The 26,040-nt window shown below is 29.5% G+C and overlaps 1 protein-coding gene across 1 annotated transcript in view; it reads right to left on the reverse strand.

Annotated features, from left to right (window-relative positions):
• Nucleotides 1-26,040, reverse strand: part of LOC113375025 (laminin subunit alpha-1) — a 304,542-nt gene that overhangs the window by 120,275 nt on the left and 158,227 nt on the right. Inside the window, 6 exon segments of the mRNA XM_026614979.1 lie at nt 9,067-9,244; nt 12,327-12,433; nt 13,896-14,110; nt 17,427-17,806; nt 20,779-21,041; nt 22,022-22,265. Of these exon segments, the coding sequence (XP_026470764.1) occupies nt 9,067-9,244; nt 12,327-12,433; nt 13,896-14,110; nt 17,427-17,806; nt 20,779-21,041; nt 22,022-22,265 (1,387 nt within the window).

Consider the following 26,040-nt stretch of genomic DNA (forward strand, 5'->3'; position numbering starts at 1 on the left):
TTTTTTTAATATCCTAGACTAATATTTACCAATTAGTTAAAAATTATTATGTTTTTTTACACTACATTCTATACCAAAATGTCTATATACATCTACCCATATGGATCTTAAATGTACAACTGCTTTAAATAAAATGATGAGTATTTGCTTTTTTGAAAAACATTATAAAACCTTTGTTTCTTATAATTAGTTCTTTTATCGATATCCGACGTTATTTTGAAAAACAATGAAATTACACCACTAAGAGGAATGTGATCCCTCCGGGAAATGGCAAAGAAGTCTAAACTATTTTCACTTTTGAACTTGAGAGTAAGATAAACTCAATTTCAAAATTTTATACGAATTGGAGCACAGTAAAAAATTCAGATCCAAAACGCTCCATTGACTTGAGTATTGAATATTCCGTATCCGATGCCAAAAATATGAAAATACTAACGTTTGTATGTGAAAAAAAAGAGCTGTTTTTAGGGTTTTCCCGGCAATTATTCGATTTTTTCTCGCCGTAAGCACCATCCCTGGACTTCACCGTACATTTTAAAAAAAGAATTGGCGAAATTGTTCCAGGTGTTGTTGAGTTATGCGCTTACCAACACATTTTGCGATTCATTTTTATATTATAGATATAGCTAACAATATTTTAGAAGAATTTGTAATTAGTATCTGATCATGATGTTCGAATGTAGCTTTTAGTCTTTCTTTTGAACAAATGTATGAACTAGAAATCATAGAATGTTTATATACCATCAAATTCGAAAAAAAATCATAGAACTATTTGCTAAAGCAATATGTGTTTCTGTACAACAAATGTGTATTGAAAATGTTCGATTGTAGTATAAATTAATTATTCAATATATTAGTTCAAGAAAGACCTTTCAAATTGCTTCAGATCTCTAGTCTTTGACCGTTTCTAAGACTAAAATAAATTATAACACGATCAATTTTCCTGCTACAATACAAAAAAATGTAAAACCTTTCTTTAAGCATGATATTACAAGTTCTAACTTCATTTATAAAAAATGTATACTTAAAAAATGCAAGTTTGGGTTCGAAATCTGCCCTATTAAACCTAGTTGACGATAAAAAAATATTTGAATAAATTGTTGATACATGCCACACAGATCATTCACACCATGATATCTGCAGTAAAAATTATCTGTATCGCAGATAGATTCCTATAATGATTTTATATAATTTAATCAAATACCTTTATCTTTCTGGAACAACACAAATATGATATCTTTTGTATCGCTTCCAATTGTAAGAATATCTAATAATATATTTGGATACTAGCTATCTTTTTAATGTCATTATGTTAAAATTATGGTATATTGCAAAAACATGTTCTAACTGCATTTTTTTTTTAATTAAAATAGAATCATTAACACAAGAAGCTAATACGTCTGTGAAACTATAGTCTTTTATAACTTCAGTGACCTCATCAATGAGCAGTTTTTAAATGTCTCAATGTGTCATCTGCTTTTGCATCAGACAAAATTTTTGAAAATTCGAGAATGTAATCGCCTCATTTTAAGACAGTCAATTTATGATCAATTAAGAAACTATATACGTATTAAATATAATTATTAACTTCCTGTAGGGTAAGTTATAGTCATCGCAAAAAAATCGAAAACAAAAATTTTTATATATCTTTACGTTTCAGAGGTTTTCGAACATTTTAGGATTCCTTAGAAAAAATTTATGTATGGTGTGTGTGTGCGGATACAAATTTTCGTCGACGATTTCGGGAACACTAATCAACCGATTTCAATCATTCGATTGGCGTTATAAGGAGACGTGCTGATTAGTTTTTAGTAAAGGCAGGTCTAGCCGTTTCGAAGATACGGGACAAAAAGTGCCAAAAATGGTAACTCAGTTTTTGAGAGAACGGAGCGTTCGATTTGAATAATTCAAAAAACATTTTATTTGTATTGACAAAATGCAGATCCGTTTAAATTGTTGCTAGCGGTTTCAGAAACCGAGTGAGAAAAGTAAAAACCGTTAAACTGCGATGCGGCGCTTACGCGCTTCGATATTTATTCTCTAAAACATCCACGCAACACGATTGCTTTGAAAAAGAGTTCAAAATTTTCAGAAAAAAAATAATTTATAAAAAGAATCAAAATATAAAGTAAAAATTAATTTTTAATTTTTAATTTTTTAAAAATGTCAAATTTATCCAAAAATTTTAAAAATGCCAAAAATTTAATTTTTTTCCAAGTTTTAACAAAAATTTAAAGGATTTTTATACATTTTAATTTTTGGTACGAAAAGCTCCAGCAATTTGCCTTAAGGCACGATTCCATGCACCACTAGTTTTAATCATTTTAATATTGAATCTAAAAATAACGCAGTTGGTTGAGCCTGTTAAAAGACATTCAGATCATCCGTCTCAGTATATAGATCCCGATTGATCGCTCGCGGGAACTAATTCGTTGTGTTTTATAAAGGACAGAATTGGACGTCTGTGAAAATCAATTTATTGCATGCACGAATAACTAAACAAGATTGCTATTATTTTTTACTGTTTTCTGTTTTTTATTAATAATGCTATTTTTTGCAAATTTATCCAGTTTCATGTTAAATGTATGATCCAATATTATTTGCAATAGAAAAGATAATAGGAACATTAATTTATTTTTAGTCAGTTTTAATGTCAATAAAAGTTAAATGATGCTATAAATGATATACCCACTTTAATCATGAATTGAATATAATTACAAATTAAAGACAGTTAACAAAGTTCGTAATTAGAATTACAAACAAATCATATATGCAGATTTAATAATATATAAAAATTATAAGGAAAATAGGGGAAAAATAGTTGGTCAAATGTCTTTGACTATATATTTAATAATATAGTTTCTTTAAATGTCTGTAAATCACAGACGTTTTTTTGTTAAACTAAAACAGGGCGTTATTTTAAATAATCTGTATATTTTGTCAAAGACGTATTAAGTAAAACTGATAGTACTTCATTACATCGATATATTACTACCACATTATCTACCACAAATTATGAAATTTTTAAATTATACACAATAATACATTGACTGCATTAGCGGCAATTAAGCAAACTTGTACATTTTGTATTCCCTTTTAGTAATTTACCAATATAAAAATTAATTACAAGTATACACTAGACCCTAAAATTGTAGTTAATCTTTAATAGAAGTGAATTTGTGTACCACAAACTCAGTGTAAAATATCATTTTATTTATTAAATAAATCGAGAAAAATAGTTGAATCTTTTGAAGAAAAAAAGACAAAGAGAAAAAGAAAAAAAAAGTTTGAGAAACGCATCTTGTAAAATTTGAACTGTATTTTTTGACTAAAGTTCATCCTTTTACGTTATAATAATTTTTTGTCAGTGTATTTAAATAATATTTTTTGAATGGCAATTTGGTGAAAATCCAAAAATCTCGAGTGCATCACTAGAAATGTTTATGCTTTACTCTACGGATTAAGCCATTATAATTCACATTTTCGTACTTATAAATCTAAAATTCTTCCCTGGCAAAAATGAATTATGTAATTTTAAACCTGCACGTCGTCTAGTATTACTATAATATTTATATCACCTCCTCGCCATATTTTAATATAAACACACCTCATTATACTTAAACCTGATACAGTTCTCTATACAAATAATTTATAGCATACCAGATAATTTACAAATATCAAGTAATTTGCTCCAATTAGCATTCGTGTATAGGTTATAATAAGCTTATAATTAAATGCAATATATAACAAATATAATTTAAATAATATATATTGACACGCGTACATGAATGAAAGGTATTTGATATTACATCCATACGGCTTTACAGATTATCGTGCAAGCTAAATATCAATAAATATCAATAAATCATTTCGTTAACTTTACGATAACAAATGTTATTGACTTTGCGAAAAAATAGCAATTGTATATTTTTCGGCTGTCGAGGATTTATTAGTTTTGTAAATATTGGTCTGCCTGTTTTATCGTAAAAACACAATTAGAATATAATAGTCTCTCTATAATTAACTGAATTATAATTTTCTGCAGATTAGAAATGTTGAAAATTAATAAAAATGTATTAAAATTTAATATAGGTTCAATATTAAAAACTAAATAAATAAATACAGTATTAGAAACAAATTGAAAATATATGTACATAATATTTTGTTGTTCTTTTTGCAACATGTATTCAAATTCAACAACGTTAATTATTTATAAGTAAAATATAAGTGCTTCAAATAGATAAAAGATACGAATATTTTTGGATTTATAAATACTGATTTTTTTTGTTACTGTATTTAAACTTGTACTATCTAACTTACAATTAGTAATATCTTACTTATTTTGTTAGTATATAGTGGGAAATATATATCGGAGCATTATAAAGATCATATGCAATTTTCTTTTATTTGATTCTTAACGTATTTTATATAATAACAAACTAGGTGGCGTTTTGCCTTAAAGCAAGTTACAGGAGTATACCGAGTCGCTGTAGGAGTGTAGTGCAAATTATGATGTTAGCAACTATTGCAAATTTTTATTTGTATATAAATTTGCTAAAATGCTTGTTATTTTCGGCAAATAGTTCAAATATTATGCATAATTAAATAAAAAAACAAACACGCACTAAATACATTCACGATGAATGTCCTAAGAGCTCGGTTTTATAATTAAATCACACTTTTTGTGGATTTATATAATTTTAGAATGTACGTTTGAACTATCAACTCTATTCATGCAAAGTTTCATCAAATTTGTCAAAAAACAGTTTTTCAAGAAATAATTCGTAATTACCACATGCTAATCAGCACGATTCCCAACAGATATCCATGAAACAGTTTTGAAAGATTCAAAATCGGTTAACGACCTTTAGAAAAACGCGGACAAAATATTTTGCATTTTTCCACTCATTGTAAAGAAATTTTTTGAATCGCAAAAATAATTAACGCCATACCGCATCCAACTGCATAAAATGACTCTAAATTTTAGAAACTTATGCAGCCGTTTCGACTGTTAAATTCTGCCTCACAAACACGCGTACCTACGTTTTCCAATTTTGTTATCAAAATGATTAAAAATAACTTGAAACGTCAAAAACATAAATTTAGCAGATCGGAATTTCGGGAAACCAAAGTTCACCTTCGGGAAATTAATAAAGTTAGGTTAAAAAGAGCAAGAAGTGCAATTCAAGCGCCATTCGTGTCATATGCGAATCAGTGTTATAAAATAATATAAATATATGAACGATATATTTATAGCCTTCATAAAAAAAGCAAGAGCAACAAGATCGCCTAAAACCATATGGTCTGCGATGGTATACAAGCAGATCATTTCATATCGGAACAGTTTAGCCTGCATGCACTTTGCCGCCGTTTATTTGTTCTAAATGTACGCACGAATTACAACCGAATACATTTGATTATTCAGACGACGACGTAAATACAAAGTTGCGGATTGACGAACCTTTACTGGGTGAGCACGCTTCAAACTATATTTGTTATGAACACGAGTCAAATATTGGATCTTTTGAACGTGATCAAGATATAATAATATTTATGACTATAATGGAATTCTGTGAAGAAACATTACTAGCTGAAAATGGTTCAAGATTCTAATATTTTAAAAAAAGTAATAATGTTCACTAATTTCAAAATTTTTACTATATGTGTATATATATACAAACCTTTGATTAAATTGCGCGCTATCTATAAGTCAATTTTAAGAGCTAAAACTTTAAGAGAATCGTTTGTTATCAATTTGGAATCTTTTGAGCCCTTGGGAGCCAGGAAATTCGAAAATGTCCATATTAAGGACCACCATAATATATATAACATGTTCAGGGGCAATTGGGCCATCGTGTCTGACCAAGTAAAATTTGCAAATAATATTCAAGCAAATCAAATGTTTAGTTCATTTTATTCATATTATTTGAAGAGCATTCAGAACATATAGAGTTCTATAAGCTGTTGTGATGTCTTCATTTTTACTTTGTAATTCGGGTTTTTTATAGATGGCAATCCAAACAGTTGTCTCATCTCTATGTGATGAATTTTTATTATTAACTTTTCTATAACTATAATTGATACAGCAATGCCGAATAAAAGCTTTTTTCACTTAGAAACATAAGTAAAATATATGATTGAACAAAATTTATAAACAAGATTAAATAAATTGGAATTCAATATAGAATCAATAACTTATTTGTTTACTTATAAATAGAATCAATGGCCATCATAAATTTGCTATGTTTTATATAATAATTTATGAATACCTTAGATATTTTATAATGAAATAATAATATAATTTATATATATATACGAGGTCTGTTCAAAAAGTACCCGGAATTTTCGTTTTTTCAAAAAAATATTTATTTATTCGTCTACATTAATGTGGTCCCCTTCAAAGTAGTCCCCCCCAGATATAATACACTTATGCCAGCGTTTTTTCCAATTTTCGAAGCACCCTTGATATTCACTTTTTGATATGTCCTTGAGCACTCTCAGCGATTTTCTTCAATCGAGGAAAACCGCCGTCCTTTCATGGGTCTCTTCAACTTTGGGAATAGGAAAAAGTCACACGGAGCCATATCTGGTGAATTTTTGCACTTTGCAACACTTTATTCCATTTTTTACGCAAAATTTAATACAAATTCTTTGACTTTTCAATTCTTCCATTGTAAAAATCGCCGAGCTCAGAAAAACACGTCGAACCTTAGCGACTACCACAGACAAAGTAAACAGTGAATATAGCTGAAAATTTCATCATACTTTAGGGGCATGTATACCAACACAATAAAAAAAAAATTTTGACAATCAGACACTCCAGACCCGCGAAATTTAATTATTAGTAATTCCGGGTACTTTTTGAACACACCTCGTATATATATATATATATATATATATATATATATATATATATATATATGATTTTTGTCGACGTTGATAAATATATAAATATATATATATATATATATATATATATATATGTGTGTGTGTGTGTGTGTGTGTGTACATACATGCATATAAATATATCGAGCAAGTCAAAAGTCTTAAGATAAATTCAGAACGCCAACTATAAGTATTATTGTGCACGTGCTATCTAATATAAACAATAATACCTAAAACTGCAAACATTACATTAGCACCATTAATACTATAAATACACGCCCAAGCAATCGATTTCGTCTATAAAACCACGTGCAAATTAATATATTGCAAAATAGGTATTACACCTCCTAATGAAACTGAGAAATGACGGCGCCCTAGGCTGGCTCACCCGGTGAATGCAATTACCATAAAACTAATAAAATTAAGGTATGTGATTATTATGAAATATGTATGTACAAAATTCAATAACGTTTAGTGCTTTTTACTATAGCTCGCTTTATCAATAGAGTGCTTTTGCAAGAAATCAGTTATTCTCTATTTTAATATTTGCGCGACAGGGAGTGTCCAAGAATAATTTACTGATGAGCATTGAAGAAAGTTTCTCGCTTTCTTTTGCTTGAAACAATTAATATTTCATAGAAATAAATGATGCCGTAAATTTTAATTCAAGTTTTAGTAGGCCATATTCTTTTTCACACACTTATCAAATAACTAAATAACATATTTCTCTCAATGATTTTCTTAGAAATCTGATTGCCATCATGCTTTTATCGTATTTTTTTGCGATTACTAAAACTTGCCCTACGGGAAGTTAATATAATATTGCAAAAACATTCTTAATTAATAATACAACTGACAAATGTTTCAGTATCAATTACAAAATTTAAAAAATTATGTTGCATCTTTAGTATAGGTATATAGTCAATTTGTTCCAATAAAGTGTTTGAAGTGGAATTCAATTGAGATAAAAGATAAATTTTATTGCACTCACGAATGTAGAACATATACCAGAACAACAGATCCAGTTGCAAAACGTAAATGATTTCAAGTAGATACTTCACTTGGAAATTTATATATTACATAAAAAAAAGATTCAACCAAATTAGTTCAATGATGAAATGTGTTTGAAGACATAAGGTTGCAAAATAGTAATGTATTATTAACTCAAAAAAGTAAATAATAATTGTATGTATCAAGAACATATAAATTCCTCACAATAATGATAAGAGTTTTATCATATAATTTCTGCTTGATACAGTTAGAACATTTCTCATAATCCAAAAAGCCAAAACTAATTTAATTTAAATAATATAAATTTTAAAGCACTTTTTTTAAAACGAAATAACAGAAAATACTGTTAAAATAATGATAGATATCTAAACTATGTTTTGAGTTTAGATCAGTAATTAGCAAAGTGGTCTATATAAACCCCGTGAATCCATGACAATCTTCATGGTCTACAAGTCAGGGAAAAAAAATTTCAGGTTTACGAAATAAAAATGAGGGTCCATGGTAGTTGAACATAGTACACCATGTTAATATCTATTTACTTATATTAATATATCTATGATAAAGAAAGTCATATAGTTATAAATTAGCCCGAAAATGAAAAAAATGGTACGACAATCGATTTATAGTTGCAATAGATTTTAACTTGTGAATACTTTATATGTTGGCTGTTGAAAAGATTATGCTTGGCAAGATTTTTTCCATGTTTTGAGCAATAGTATTTCTAAAATCTAAAGAAAAAAGTTTAAAAAAAAAGAATTGGCAATTGTAAAACAGACATCGTAACACCCGGTAGAACAAAGTTTTAGTGTTATTACCCGTCTCCAAAAAAAAGACTGGTCATCATTAGCCGTGAGATGTAATGTTGAGCCCTACAAAATAGTCGCCAAATCCTGATAACTAAACATTCACCTATCGCTTAATTTATTTATTAATAAAGATAATCCTTATCTTTAGCACAATTAGAGATCTAAAAAAATCGATATCGTGTAAATATCGCATCAACGGTAAAGCCCAATTTGTATAGGGTTTACGACCTATGGTTTAGAGACCAAAAATACAGGAACGAAAAACTCGAATTCTCTGACAATTTTCCATGTGGGCATAGCGTATAGTAAAATAATATAAATAACACAGTCGATCAATAATGATAAATGTAAAAATATAACTGACCTTTACAACCGTCTTCGCTGAATCCGTAATGTAAATCAACACATGTGTCGCATCTGAGTCCGCCAACGCCTGGTTTGCAGTCGCATGCTCCTGTTTGCGGATCACAGGTGCCATTCACCGATCCTACTAAATCGCAAGAGCAAGGTGGGCAGTCATTTGATATATCGCCATAGCCAATCTGCCAAAGTAAACAATTAATTTATTATAATATCAGGGCGAGTGCATTTGCTTTAAACACATTCATCACGAACTCAACAATTATATAAATCAAACTGTGATCGATTTGAAATGAAAATTATTGGCAAAGGTATTACGCCTAACCATGTATATCTAATAGATATTAGGTCAAGTAAAAAGTTCGTTTCGTTTATTTAGTGAAATTCAACAAGTTTTTTTATAGGGTAAAAATAATTTTATTCAAACTAAGGGACCGATTCTGCCGCATGACAGAAAAATGTTATGGCAAGGCCACGTTACGCTCCGACTTCCATACATTATGCTACTGAATCATACTCAATACTGTCAAAATGTCATCTATTTGCTATGCATTCAGACAATTTACACATGAACTACAACGTGAGTCGTATGTTATAGAGCTGTATCAGAAACACACTGTTATCTAAGATCGTTGTTTTGACATTTGTGCGATTTCTAGGTTAGGTTTTCTATATGACAACCTGAGAAATACGCCTGACTGCAGACCAAACGCATGCCTTTTGTCAATATTACATAACATGGACTTGCCTTAACATTTTTCTGTTATGCGGCAGAATCAGTCCCTGAATATGCTTCATTAATATCGACCAATTTTCGAATGGAGCCATGATGCCACCGGTACTACTAAAACTATACTACTAAACTACTTCTGTGGTTTCTGGTTGAAAAACTGAATCAAGTGCTCTTTGCTAACTTCTTTTGAAATTAGTTTAATTCCATTAACACAGTTTTGCAGAGATCGGAACAAATGTTAGTCAGTATGTCTGGAGTATATGATAGATGCATTAATTTTTCTCAACTAAGCTTTTGCAACGTTTGGGAGGCTATCAAATAAGTGTACGACCGGGCTTTGTCACGATGGAAGACAGTATCTTCAATTGAGGCCGTTTTCTTTGAATTGTTTGGCGTAATCTCTTTATTGATTTACAGTAGGATTGATAATTAATGGTCTGACCAACTGAAAGTAGCTCACGATTGACGATTGCCTTCCAGTCCCACCACAAACACAGCATCACCATTCTCAGTGTCATTCCTGACTTGTAAAAGTTAGTCTTCGCTCGCCATCACTAAACTATGTTTTATTTCGCCTCCGATTATCGTATATAATCTACTTTTTCTTACCAATTATGACATTTTTCAGAAATTGTTCAATTCCATTGCATTTCAGCAGCGTATCGCCGACGTTGATTTGGTCTATCGAGATCTTCGCGCCCAACTCATGAAAATCCCACACATCGAGCTACCTGTTGTACTTCATGTAATTGGTTCAAAACAGTTTTGTGATCAATGGCTTATTCCCTTCTAATGTTGACAGAGCTGACTTACTTATCTTACTCTGCTTTTTTGAAAACTTTATCAACTTCTTCAATTGTTCGACAAGCGGAGCGTAACACATCTTACACATCAAAATTACCAGAACGAGAGCGAGCGAACCATTTTCGAGCAGCAGATTTTGATAAAGTATCTTCACCTTATACAGCATAATTTTTTTCCACAAGCCTGCGCCGCTGCGTTCTTCCCTCAGTCATAATAATATAGCAAAATATAGCAATTTTTTCATTAGTTTTCTCCATTTTAAAACACAATTTTTCAATCACTTGACTAATTTGTTTGACTATAGCGTCAAAATAATGCTCAAAGTGTCACCTTTCTAACGAGGGTTCACCGGTGCCGCTGCGATCTGCACTTCCTGAATAATAATTTGTAACTAAAGCCGTCTATCGCGAAAAACGAAACGAACTTTTTACTTTATCCAAAATATGAAACATTTATTTGAAAAAAAAAGTTTCTTTTTATATGCGTAATGAAAAATGAGTACCTACTGAAAACACAAATCCTAGTAATTATCCATTTGAATAACTAAATTAGAAAATAAAAATTGTAACTATTATTATAAATTGTACTACCGTAATGAATACAAAAATACGTACTTTCTCAAAAATCATATTCCTATATCGAACGTTTTGGCTTTTAGGAACAGATCAATCAATACTACGGAATGTTACTCTTTGTATTTCCTTATTGCATATTCCAATCATGATATTTTATGAAAAACGCAAAAAAATCTCTCATCAAAACATATAATAACATCGCAGTAAAATATTGCAGTGTTTTCAAAGAAATACATGTATACATGCGTGCATGGGTCGATTTTTCAGATGATATAAAATATATTGCATCCTTTCTGATTGAATCTGAAAACTCTACAAATACACATCATTGATTGTTGATAGTACGATTTTAAATCGAGCATTATAAATCCATTAACAAATCAATAATTAACCAGTTAGTAAGCCAAACTGAAATAATAATAATATTTATATCTATCGCTAAATGGCGGTAAAAAGCTGCTCTGACTCAGGCTGATTCACGATTTACAAAAAGCCAGAGTGTACTATGGGACTTCGATTTCATTTATATAATGTAATTATCAAGTAAAATAATATAAAAATAAATAGTTAACAGTATGTATACCTATTATTTGGAAATAATATAAAAACATTTTTAAAAAAGTAATTTTTTTAACACAGTTTAATGTCATTCGGTAATATTTGGGGTGGTCCACTCTAGTTACCAGTTTCTCAATTATATATTTTTGGTGAAACATTTAACTCTCTACTCGCTTTTCTATTTCAGCTATCTCTATATAATTTTTTTTTACTATTATTTCCTTATATCTTCACGTTATTTTAATGTCTTTTATAATACCAAAATTATGTTCTATATGTTTAATTTTCTTAAAAAAGTCTCGACAAGCTTAATATTTCATTTATTATTTATTTTAACGTTTTTATTCATTTCCTACAAATTATTCTAATCTTTTCCTAAAATTCTTAAAAATGTAGTTGAATAGATTTTATGTCGTTCAGGTGTAACAATGTAAAACAAAATAAAACACATACTATTTTTTTGGTAAGTAAGTATTTACAGTATAGTTTAAAAGCATTTTGAACTATTTATAGTTGTATTCATATTATATCTAGTTGAAGATATGTTTTACATAAAAATATAACAATAACGTACCATAAATAATATAAACTCACCTGACACGTATCGCAATCTCTACCAGTAAATCGCTCATTGCAATCACATTGACCAGTCATTGTGTTGCAGATAATCTCATCTTGTTCAGTATTAGCTAAAACGGTGCCTGAAATTGTGAAAAATTGTATATCAATTATTAATATCAAATTTCCTGAATCATTTTATTAAATCTTAAAATATTCATCATATTACTATTTATTAATAACGACTAAACGCAATGAATTAGATTAATTCACAATTTCCAAACAAGACACATTTAAAAACTGTAGCTATTGTTGTTCGCATAGTATTTTATCTTAACAAATATTAATAATATTTTATATAAAATGCATAAGAATTAAATACTTTATAAATATTTATAAATATTAGAAAAAATTTGAAAAAAATGAATGATATTGAATATAAGCAGTATTTAAAAAAAAATTAAAATTGAAATATTTTAAAGTTGTATATCCTTTCACAACTTTGAAAAATAGTTTAATTTAACCCCTTAACTTAAAATGACGAGCAGAGCCCGCGTGCGATTGCGAGGGTACGATATTCGGGCCAAAAGCAAATATTACGCATTTCGGGCATGGCCCGGTATGGTGAACGCAAGTATTATAAAATATTTATTCATACTAAACTATAAAACACAAAATTATTTTTATTTTTGTGATAAACCGTACACTATAAGGGAAAATAGTCACATCGCCGCGCCAGCTTGAACAACTTTGGCCCGGCATTTTCGAATCTAAATCGTAATTTAAGGGGTTAAAAAATTGGCGATTTAGATTTTTGTGAAAAAGCCTTTCACAGTTCGAAACTATATGACTGATTGTTTATTTGATAATTCAAGAAATCAGAATTTCTCGGCGATGTGATATGTTTCCAAGTGAAAATAGCCCTTAATCCGGCATTGCTGCAATACCTCAATTAGAATGACAACTGCGGGGTTGTCTTCTAATAGCGTTCAGTATACAAAATAAAAACTATATCTCATTGTCAGATAAAGTAAGGACAATCGATGGATTGCCTACTAACAACAACAAGGTCTTATAATTAGTAATAAGCAGTGTTCAGTGTAGCTTATAGAACACATAATAGTTCTGATTGCTGTAACAACTACGTGTATAAAAAAAGTTTATCGTGATGATAATTTTATGAACTTTTTTATGGGCCAATTCTATGTTACGCTGCTTTTTCTATATACAATGGTAGTAAAAACTCTCAAAATGCTATATATTTGCTATGGGATCAGACGTTATAGACATAAAATCTAAATTCTCGCATGTGTTATTATGACACATCAGAAAGATGCAGTTATGGTAACATTTGTGCGTTTTCTAGGTTAGGTTTTCAATCTAAAACGCCTGACTGCACAGCAAATACATAGCATTTTAATAGTTTTTAGTACCATTTTTTATGTAAAAAGCAGCTAACAGCGTTGCCATAACATTGGTTTGTTTTACCGCAGAATATTGCCCCATTTTCTTTTATTTTGCATTTTATAGTATAGAATCCTAGCTTAAATATATATATATATAGCCAAATTTGTAACAAGACTAAAATAAATGAATAACTATTACCATTTTCATAGCAGTTGCAAGGAATACAAGTGATATTCAAGTTTGGATCGCCAAATGATCCTGGCTCGCATCGTTCGCAATGACGCCCTGTTGTTCCGGCACCGCAGTCCAAGCAATCGCCAGTGATTGGGTCGCATGGACTATCCAGGCCACAGTCGCATGGCTCACATGTAGAGCCGAGCAACAAAGGCGAACCATAGTAACCATCATCGCAGCTGCAAGAATAATATTAACATTAGGATGTTTATCTATTTTGTCACGAATATAATGATTTATCATTTATTATCTTTTTTATCTAACATGCATCGCATATATCACGAATATACTGTATAAAATGGAATTATATATTTGTTTCCAAACAGAGTGTGCAAAATGAGTGTTGTAGACAAATGAGCATTAATCTATTGTGATTTATAAAGCAATGAAAAGCATAATTATTATTATGCATTTGTGTTTAAATTACATAATTTTTGCACAGATATCTGCATGAAGAAATTTCCAAAAAAAACATCGCTCGTAATTCTACTAACTAGTGTTGCTAAGGCCTAAATAATGATTTTCCTCAATAACTATTGTTGTAACATATCAATGTAAGTATTATTTGACTATTAGACAATTTTATTAACTTCCCTTTGCCTAAGTCGCAAAAAACGAAAATGTAAATTTCTATTGTAAACGTTTTGGCATGCGCGCGATACAATTATTAGAACACGATATCGGGCACACAAATTATCCATTTTAAATGATTCAAAAAACATTAGAATCGTATTGATGGGGAGACATGCTGATTACTTTTGGCAAAGGCAGGTCCAGCCGTTTCAAAGATAAAGGGGAAAAATGTGGCAAAGACGGAAAATCAGTTTTTAAAAGAACAGAGCGTTCAATTTGAAATATTAAAAAAAAAATATTTGTATTGACAAAGAACTGATTAAATTTTTGGGAAGGCAGATCCAGCGGTGTCGAAGATCCAATGAAAAAAGTAAATTTGGCGGTCAAAATTGATCATTGAACATATCAAATCACAACAAATTATCAGATATTTTACAGAGATTTTAACACTTTGGGGACGGCTGTCCACCTCAGTGGACAAACATACTCTGTGAGGCACAGGCTATTTTATAAACAATGACTAAGTTTGCATCGAAAAGTTGAATAAATTACATATAGCAGTGATAAACAGTATTGTATTTTGAAAATAATTTTAAGTTATTTTAGTAGTATTTTTAGCCTTTTTCTTTGCCATATGGTCTTTTTTTTAATGTTTAAAACGACCGAACGCTTTTAAATATGGCAAAACAACTGGTAAATTTTGTGAATTAAGCAGTAGTGAAGATGAGTTTCAAATAGACATTCATACAGGCAAATTTCACGAAATTACTATTCGCACCGATGATAGTGATAAATGTGATGCTGATATTATCCAACCAACAAAAAGAAGAAGAAGTTCGACAAAATAAATGAAGAGCGGGAAGACATTAGCGAATGTGCCGATTCTCCTTCAATAATCGAGTTTGACATATCAAGCAATATAAGACATCCAATAGATTATTTTACTTTATATTTTATAAATGAATTATTAGACAATATAATAGAAAAAATAAACTATTATGGCTGCAAAAAAATGACCAAATATACTGACTAATCAGTGGCATATTCTAAATGCGAGTGAAAGAAAAAGGTATTGTATTGTCTGTTCTGACAGAAAAGCACCAGAAGGGAGGCGGCGAACAACATTTTATTGTAAAACATGTCAACCAGCTATGCATTTTGGAAATTGTTTTGAACGTCACCATTCTTTATAAAATGATCAAAAATAAATTAATATTATAAATGTATGTCCTTCAATGACCACAAATTTTTATCAAACAAATTGCATAACATACACAATGAAATCAATTTTACAGCCGGTAAAGTAGATTGTTTTGAAATTGGTGCCGTCCCGAAAGTGTTAATATGAACAAATTTTGTTTATATTTCTGTGGGTTCCGTGCAATTTTTATCTGTTAGACTACGATGCGGTGCTTTGCGCTTCAATATTTCATCTCTAAAACAGCCACACAGCGCGATCGCTTTGAAAAAAAAAACTTCAAAATTTTTAAAAAAAATCTAGATTTAAAAAAATCGAAGTTTTCCAATGTTTCGCAATTGTAATTATGATTCATAAAATATATTACGTTATCATTTTATGTGACATTTGTACTTCAGAAAGATGTACGGAACAAAAAATGTAATTTTTACCTATTTCCTTTAACTAAATATTAAAAATTAAAAACTTATCTAGATTTTACTAACAATAGCAATGAATTGCATAGAAACTGAATTAATCAAAAAACTAGTGGGGCGCATGGCATCGTGCCTTAAGGCAAATTGCTGGAACTTCCCGTACCAAAAATTATTAATTTTTATAAATATTAACATTTTTGAAAAAAAATTACTCTGAAAAATTAGATTTTTGAGAAGCTATGAATTTTTGACAAAAATTTACTTTTTTTTGAAAAAAAAAACTTTTTAAAGAAAAGTGTATTTTGAAATATTTTGAAACTTTTTTTCAAAGCAATCGTACTGCTTTCTGCATAGAGACGAAATATCGAAGCGAGTAAGCGCCGCGCCGCCATCTAACGGATAAGCATTGATACGGAACCCATAGAAATGTAAACAAAATGTATACTTATTGTTAAAATCTCTATAAAATATCTGATAATTTGATGTGCATATGTCTAATGATCATTTTTGACCGCCAGATGGCATTTTTTTTTCACTTCTTTTATTAGATTTCCGAAACCGCTAGACCTGCCTTATCAATTCTTCATCTTGTCAAGACAAGTAAAATGTTTTTTGAATTATTAAAATCGGACGCTCCGTTCTCTTAAAAACTAAGTTACCGCTTTTGGCACTTTTTGCCCCATATCTTCGAAACGGCTAGACCTGCCTTCGCTAAAAACTAATCAGCACGTCTCCTTACGAATACGAATCGAATGTTTTTTGAATTATCCAAATCGCTTCATCCGTGTTCCCGAAATCGTCGACGACAATTTGTATCCGCACATATATACACACATGGACACACATGCACACACACACACACATATACATTCATTTTTTCTAAGGTATGCCAAAGTATTCAGAAACCTCTGAAACGTAAAGATATATAAAAAAAATCATTTTCGATTTTTTTGCGATTACTATAACTTACCCTACGGGAAGTTAAAAATCAAGATTAAAAAAAAATCGAAGTTTTCCAATGTTTCGCAATTGTAATTATGATTTATAAAATATATTAATGTATCATTTTATGTGATAATTGAAATTCAGAAAGATGTACAAAACGAAGTATGTAATTTTTACCTATTTCCTTTAACTTAATATTAAAGTTTTTATCGAGATTTTAATAACAATAACAATGAACTGCATAAGAACTGAATTATCATTAATTTGAAATCGAATGTTATTCTAAAATAAATCTGAAATGTTTAAAAACTCGTTAAGTCATCTATGGTTGTTTTAAAAGGTCTAGATCGAAACTAAACTTACATTTCACAGTGATCTCCAATGTACCCTTCTGGACATTGTGTGCAGACATAGCCGCCGGCACCGTCCAGCTGGCAACTCGGGCTGAAATTGTTCAGCGGGTCATGTAACGGGCAGGCGCATTTCTTGCAATCATCGGCAGTTCCATTAAGTGGGTTTCCATAATATCCAGGCGCGCATCTTTCACATTTTTCGCCTGTAGTGTTGTGATCGCATTGACCGCAGCCACCAGTGTCAAGATCACAAGTCCGAGAATGATTGTTGCAATCGCATCGCTCGCATTGGCGACCCGATAGGACGTGGCCATATGCGCATTCTTCGCAGCTCAACCCAGCATATCCTGGTGCACAGTCGCAGTGTTCGATCAGACCAACACTATTTGTCTATAATAAATAGATCAATACAAAAAATAGATTACTTAAAAGTGAATATTCAGTTCAGCATTTTCAACTACTAAACTAACATCGTGCCTTAAGGCAAATTGCTGGAACTTCCCTGCAAGTGTAATAATTAACTTAATCAAAAATTAAAATATTTATTTATTTCAAAAAGCTTAAAATTGTTTGAAGACTGAAAATATTTTTGAGAATTTTAACTTTTTTTTAAAGCAATCGCGCTGCGTTAGCTGCGTAGAGACGAGGTAAATATTGATTCGGAACCTATAAAAATGTAAGCAAAATTTGTACTTGGTGTTAAAATCTTTATAAAATATCTGATAATTTAATGTGCATATGTCTTATGATCTTTTTTGTCCGCCAAATGACATTTCTTAACTTCCCGTAGGATAAGTTATAGTAATCGCAAAAAAATCGAAAATGAAAATTTTTGCACTTCTCGACGTTTCAAAAGTTTCTGAATATTTTGGCATACCTTAGCAAAAATGGATGTGTGTGTGTGTGTGTGCGGATACAAATTTTCGTCGACGATTTCGAGAACACCGATCAACCGATTTAAATAATTTATAAAACATTCGATTCGTACTGATAAGGAGACGTGCTGATCAATTTTTCGTGGAGGCAGGTCTAGCCATTTTGAAGATACGGGGCACAAAGTGCCAAAAACGGTAATACGGTTTTTAAGAGAACGGAGCGTCCGATTTTGAAAATTCGGGAAACATTTTACTTGTATTGACAAGATGAAGAATTGATCAAATTTTCATGAAGGCAGGTCTAGCTGTTTCGGAGATCTATTGAAAAAAGTAAAACAAAAAGCCATTTGGCGGTCAAAAATGATCATTACACATATGCACATCAAATTATCAGATATTTTATAGAGATTTTAACAATAAGTATGAATTTTGTTTACATTCCTATAGGTTTCGTACCAATGTTTACCCGTTAGACGGCGACGCGGCGCTTACGCGCTTTGACATTACATCTCTATGCAGTTAAAGCAGTACGATTGCTTTGAAAAAAAATTCAGAATTTCCAAACTATGCCAAAATAAAGAAAATTTTTTTTACAAACAATTTTTTTTTTGTTTCTCAAAAATCTAATTTTTTCGAAATAATTTTTTTTCAAAAGTGTTAATCGCTTTTAAAAAAATAATAACATTTGGTACGGAAAGTTCCAGCAATTTGCCTTAAGACAGAATTCTACTTACAACTAGTTTACTTTTTTATTGGATCTCCAAAACCCCTGTTTAGCCAAAAATTTAATCAGTTCTTCATTTCGTTAATACAAATAAAATGTTTTTTGAAACATTCAAATCGGACGCTTCGGTATCTCAAACACAAGCACTTTTTGCCCCGTATGTTCGAAACGGGTGAACCTAGCTTTGCCAAAAACTAATCAGCACGTATTTAGATGTAACTTTTTTTTCTCTTGAATATATATGAACCGATGTCTATACCCTTATAACATACTATTTATTAAATTTGTTTAGAAAAAATATTCCATTAATATTTGATGATAATATTTTCATCAATATTCGATAATGATAACAACGTTGTGTATTTGTTTTTTGCTTCGCGCTCGGAAATCTGCCGACTGATTAATTCCCGTACTGAGGATAATAAACAATTTATGTAGAAGATACATATATAAAACTATATTGAACAGAGTGTATGTTTTTTCTTCCGAACTGGAAATCCATATATAAGGCAATATTTTTTCTTAACATAAGAATTTATTTTCGTCTATTTTGGAACTAGATAATATTCATCTTGCGAGAAGCGGTGAATTTAATTCATAAAAACGAAATTCATAAATGTATTTAACCAGTTAACTGTGTTTGACAAATACACTGGACGTGAAGAAGTGGCAGAAATTTGTGTATTGACGATTATGCACGTCTTGCAGATAAATCTTTGACTATTGGCCATTTAGAAATTATATCGCAAAATATTTTCAAGATGACAAGATGGGATGATTTCTTTGTATTGCTGTATGATTCTTGTAGCATCATACAAGCAGAAATGAGCACACTAGTCTAATGTTCCAAACAAAAATTTAGACTTTAATCGCAATATCGAGAGGTACTTTTCAGAGACTTTTGTCGAATATTAAGAATAAACTATCACAATATTATCTATATTTTTTGAAAATGATTATTAATTTTATAAGTAATTTATCAAATTCTAAGAAAAATCATTTTTCACATACAGTCAAAGCTGATAACTCCACATAGAAAATATAAATAGACCAAAGTCTAGCTGCACTTAACTTCAAGGATGCTGACTAATAATAAGTATGGCACAATATCTAATCGTGAAAATGATTAAAGTAATAATTAATAAAGATAACATTATGCTGATTAAAGTAAACAAAAGATAAAAATGTCACTTTTAGATATTCGCTATAACAAGATAAAAATAATATTGATCAACATCGAATCGATTCAAATATGTATATTCAAATATATATATATATATATATATATATATATATATATATATATATGTGTGGGTGTGTATGAGTCTGTACTGCAATTTCTCAATTATATTATTCACTAAAAAATATTCGAGAGTCAAACTTTGCGCATTAATTACATTACATCACATTGAACGAATTAGAATTTATTTAGCATTTATTCTAAATAATAGACTAATTGACAATATCATTATTTAAGATTCCTTAAGTCTGCATCCAAAAAGTAAAACTTACTAATCTCTTACAAGATGAGATCATTACAAGGAGATACTTTGGTTTTAATATTTTTTGTATTTTTTCAATACAATATTTGAATTGAAAATTTTAATTGCTCAATGTGAATTGATTATTATAAAAATCACATTTGATCGTATTTTAAACTCAAAATCTCAAACAATTCAGGCATATATACATATCATCTTTGGATTATTTTAAAAAAAATATTTACTTTAATGTATCGCAAAATATTTTTAATCTCCAATTACCTTCGTAAAATTGTTTCCCCGTTGAAGAACAAATTCATTTATGATGCACTCTGCTTGATCCGTATGGAATTTTGCTCGTATCAGAATATGTTTTACATTTCCTAAAATATTCATAAATTCGATGTGTGTTATAGTGCTACCATCACTTTTTTGCCAAAACTTTTCTTTTAGAGGTATCGATAGAGTTACATTTTCTCCGTCATGATGAAATGGTCCATATTGAATGGTTTCCCCGTTCATTCCAATGATAAATGCATCAGGACCTGCAAACAGGTAATAAATAGATTAAGATTTTCTTAACCTTTCTCAGTATACAGCCACAAACAAATTAATGATTCTATCCAGTTCAACTTCAACCAATATATATATATATATATATATATATATATATATATATATATATATATGATGATAGTTTTGTCGACGTTGATACATATTTGTAACATTTTTGCAGCCAAATCGTCGAATTAAAAAAAAAAGATTAAATAACAAAATTATTTGTTCCATTAAACGTTTCGACACTTGAGGCGTGTCATCATTCAGTAATCTAAAAAACATAATAAAATAAATACAAAGTTGATAATAAATATAAATATATAAAAATGAGAAAATTATACATACCAAACCAGGAAAAACATAGAAAAAATTAATAATGATGTAAAATTGATTGAATAACAATTCAAAACGATGCTTTCAGAACATATGGTTAACTTTAACCGCACTTGCTCTGTAACTTTGATTAGTGTTCACAATTGCACCGCTATTACTAACATAAAATATAGGAGGGCAATATGTTGCTCCTTCAATTTCTCGTTGTTAATATAATAGTATATTATTATTTTACACAAATTTAGTGTTCAATCAATTTTACATCATTATTATTTTTTTTATTTTTAATGTATATATATATATATATATATATATATATATTATTACTTGTATGAATTTGTATAAGGAAGAGAATATAAAATATTTGTATGTTCCTTAAACCAAAAATCGTGAACTGATTAAAATATTAACTAGAGCATATATATGCATGTCACAGCTAGGGTGTCAGCTAAATTCTATATTTTTAAATTATTAAAAACTACAATATTTGAGACGATTTATATCAGCTTATTCATTCAGGTATACGTTACTTACTCATAAATTTTGTTTGGTTACCGGCCTAAGTTGTATCAACAAAATTATGATAACCGAGCAAGAACTTCAAATCAAATCTTAACAAAATGTCATTACTTACCCGTAATAACTCGTCCACTTGTGTCGCCGCGCATAATGATCCAGGATAGTCGTGCCGTTAAATCACTTCCATAAGATGTTAAAAGATTTCCAAGGTAAACAGCAGGAGCAGTCCAATAGTATGGTTCTAATCCTATGAGTTCTTCATCCACGGCCAGGATGTCACCTGTTTCCTCATCAGATATTGGAACGAATAATGAAGTAACAGCGGTGTCGGTGATCTTCCATCCATCAAGAGACGAAATCTGAACATTATATGATATTGTCCATTATAAATATAATTTTAATTCAATAATAAATTTTCAATCAATGGTTGATTATCTGAACATGAGAGGTCATCCGAAGGTCATTCTATATGTGGATTAATTTATTCTAACCCCGCTCGTTTACAAACGTTTAAGGTTAAATCATACGAAAAGAAACTTCCATTTCTCAGAAAGATAATTCTCAGTTTATTGCTTTTAAAATTTTGTATCAATATGCTTTAATTCATTATACAATGTTACATTTATAAATTCTATCTTATGTGTAGTGCAGTGATAAAATGTTTGATATTAGATCAATAAATTATTTTAAAAATGTTAGTGGCAACACTTTTATTGTCTTAGCGAAAAGAATTCAGAAAAGATACTAAAGCGCACTAAATTATTTTTTTATATGATTAGTGCCTGTATAAAAAAATACAAAGACATTTGGCAAAATGCTATAATGAAATACAGACTAAGGATTTAAGTTAAGAAGTAATATGAAATATTAAATATATGGTTAATCCACTGGATTTTATCCGAATTATAAAAAGCATGTTGAAATAAAGTTAGAAACAATTTACGAAAAATTTAAATATATAATGAAATAATTATGGTATATAATAACATAATAAACATAATTTTTAAATACTATAGTAATAAAATATTACATTATTAAAAATTTTAATTTAAATAAAATAAATAGAGTTGGATAATTAAAATATGAAAGTAAGATGTTTTATATAAACAGTCATATAAAGTTATATATTTTTATATTTGATTAATTAATTACTATAGATAGAACACTACGTGTATTAAATCTAAATTATTAAAATGTATAATGATTATTGCCTCACAATCAGACAGGTCGGTTTATAAGAAATTTTTAATCAGTTATCAACGTTATTTACCTGTCAGGGTGCGATAATTATTATTACTCTATATTATATAAACAAGATAATGATAAAATAGAGTACATTTGATAAAATACATAGTTAAATGTTTTTCGCCGAAGTCCTCTTGCCATAAATGATATTTGTTGTGAGACTAGAGAGGTAAAATTGTCACTTTTTCAATAGTATTAATTTTCGAATGCGAATGCAAATGTTTCAATTTTATTTTTTTTATTTCGACTCTATTCACACACATACCTCATATTGATGATATCTCATTATATATATATATATATATATATATATATATATATATATATATAAACAATATGAGATGTTAATAAGTGAATATACCTATTAAAACTATATAATTATATATAAACTATATATATATATAATTTCCAAAAGAAAACAGAAATAAGCAAACTCTGTTTGATTTTACTTTTATTACAAATGAGTTTACTTTTATTACAGTTATTAAAATTGACAAATTTTCTATTCATCATTCTATAACCCCATCATCAACATGTTGGTAGCGTTTAGCGCTGTTTCGCTTCATGCTCTACTTTGATGGTTTACAGATTATTATATATATATATATTATATATATATATATATATATATTATATATATATATATATATATATATGCAACAGGACCAGGGAAACACAAACACGGAAACGGACAGGAAAAGACGATCAGAAGAAATTAATCCTGAATTTCTATAGGTCTACAAGTTAGTGAAACATTACGTTAAGATTTTTATTTATTTTTTTCAAATATTGTGTTTCTTATAGCCATTGTATGTGCACACATATAAATATAAAAATGAATGATAAAAACGAAACGACGAGTATCGACGAACTATCACAGAGATGGATGAAACTAATTGTAAGATAAACTAGTTGGTTTGGTATTTAGCCTTGAGGCAAGTTACATGAACTTCCCGATATGTTTAAATAATTGACTTAATCAATAAAAAATAAATTAATTTATGAGTGATTAAAAGTATTTCGAGTGGATTTATTACACATAATTGAAATCGAACGAACACTTTGACTCGGAGTATTTTCCAAAAGCAAATTTTCGAAAATCAACAATTTTTATAATTGAACCAGTTTCCATAGAACATTTATGGCATTGTATGTTCATTAAAACCAAGTACTCTATCATTATACAAAATAAATAGTCTAATTTTAATTTTAACAAATGTCAAAAGAACTACTCATTTTCTCAAACTCTGATGATTTTTTAAAATCGAACTATTTGTCGTAAGGCCGTAATATTTCAGTAAGTTCTATAAGACCATGGTATATATCGCTAAAAAAAATCCATAAAAATCGGCTTAAATTTTTTTTTTCAACAGTTAATTACAAGAAAACGGCTCGGTAGATTTTCACCTAAAATTAATCAGTACCATTCCCAACTAATATCTTTCGAACAGTTTTTGATTTTTTAAAATCGGTTCGGTAGGATAAGCTTAAATGTGGACGAAAAGTTTAACACTTTTTTTCAAATTGCGAAGAAACGGCTTGGCAGATCGTCCTCACCGAAATACATCAAATGGCTTTTAAATTTCTAAAATCGGTTCAGGCGTTTTTGAGAAAACGTCGATCAAAGGTCTAATTTTGACAAATGCCAAAAAAAACGATACCAATTTTTGCAATCTTTGACGAATTTTTAAAGCTGAACCAGTTGTCGTAGGGCCGTAATATTTTAGTATGATCTAGAAGACTATGGTATCTACCGTCAAAAAATTAATTATAAAAATCGTCGAAATTTTTTTTAAAAAAAACTTTATTACTAGAAAACGGCCCGGCCGATCTCTACCAAAAACTAATCAGCACGATTTCCAACCAATATCTTTCGAACGGTTTTTGAATTTTCAAAATCGATTCAGAATTGCGGGCTAAAACGTAGAAGAAAATTTTTTCACTTTTCTGCGATTTATAAAGAGTTATAAAAGGTATAAAAGGCTTGGCCGATCGTCGCACAAAACTGACAAACAATAGTTCTCGTCGAGATACATCGAATGGCTTTTAAATTTTTGAAATCGGCCCTACCGTTTTCGAGAAAACGTCGATTTACGGCAAAAAATCTGTTCACACACACACACACACATACTTTTTCCAAATTTGGTCTCATTCGATTCAGAATGGCTTGAAACGTCGAGAAAACATAAAATTAGCGATTCGGATTTTTTGATGAAAACATAAACTTCTCCTTCGGGAAGTTAATAATGATAATAAATTAAATGTTCAAATCGCAAATTATATATATATATATATATATATATATATTAATTCGAAATCAGAATCGATTGGAATCGGCACTACACTACAATACGGGGAATACATTTGCCGCGTATGAGCTTTCGGTAATATCCTGATAACAACAAAATGGCATTATTTAATCTCTAAGCTTTACGGTGAATCATTTCAACGTTTCCTCTGCTCGATTCAGTTTGTTCTTAATGTGAATAAAGTTTAATTATACTTTGAATGTTTAGGTGGCTCCAAAAATTGAAGTGCTAATAATAAATATTAACACGAAGTACAGAATACGCACTGAATATCAAATCAACTGTTTTAGAAAAGATTTCAGATCTGTGTTCGATAAGGTATTTACTATAATACAATGCAATAATACAAACAAATACTTAACATAATTAGATTTTTACTATATATTTAGTTTATGAATATATCTACCTTCCATAAAATTTTATACTAATATTAATTACATAATTCATATTTTGTAGGTAATTTAATACTAGAAGAAAATGTCTGGTTTACAGTCTTTTATGGAAAGAAATCCTGCAATTTATTATAAAGTAAATATAGCACCTGAAATTGAAAACTGCCGAAGAGCTACCGAAAGGAGAC

This window comes from Ctenocephalides felis, unplaced genomic scaffold, assembly GCF_003426905.1.
Source record: "Ctenocephalides felis isolate EL2017-DRISC unplaced genomic scaffold, ASM342690v1 CF-g0.4_SCAFFOLD_01886, whole genome shotgun sequence".
NCBI classification, from domain to species: Eukaryota; Metazoa; Arthropoda; class Insecta; order Siphonaptera; family Pulicidae; genus Ctenocephalides; species Ctenocephalides felis.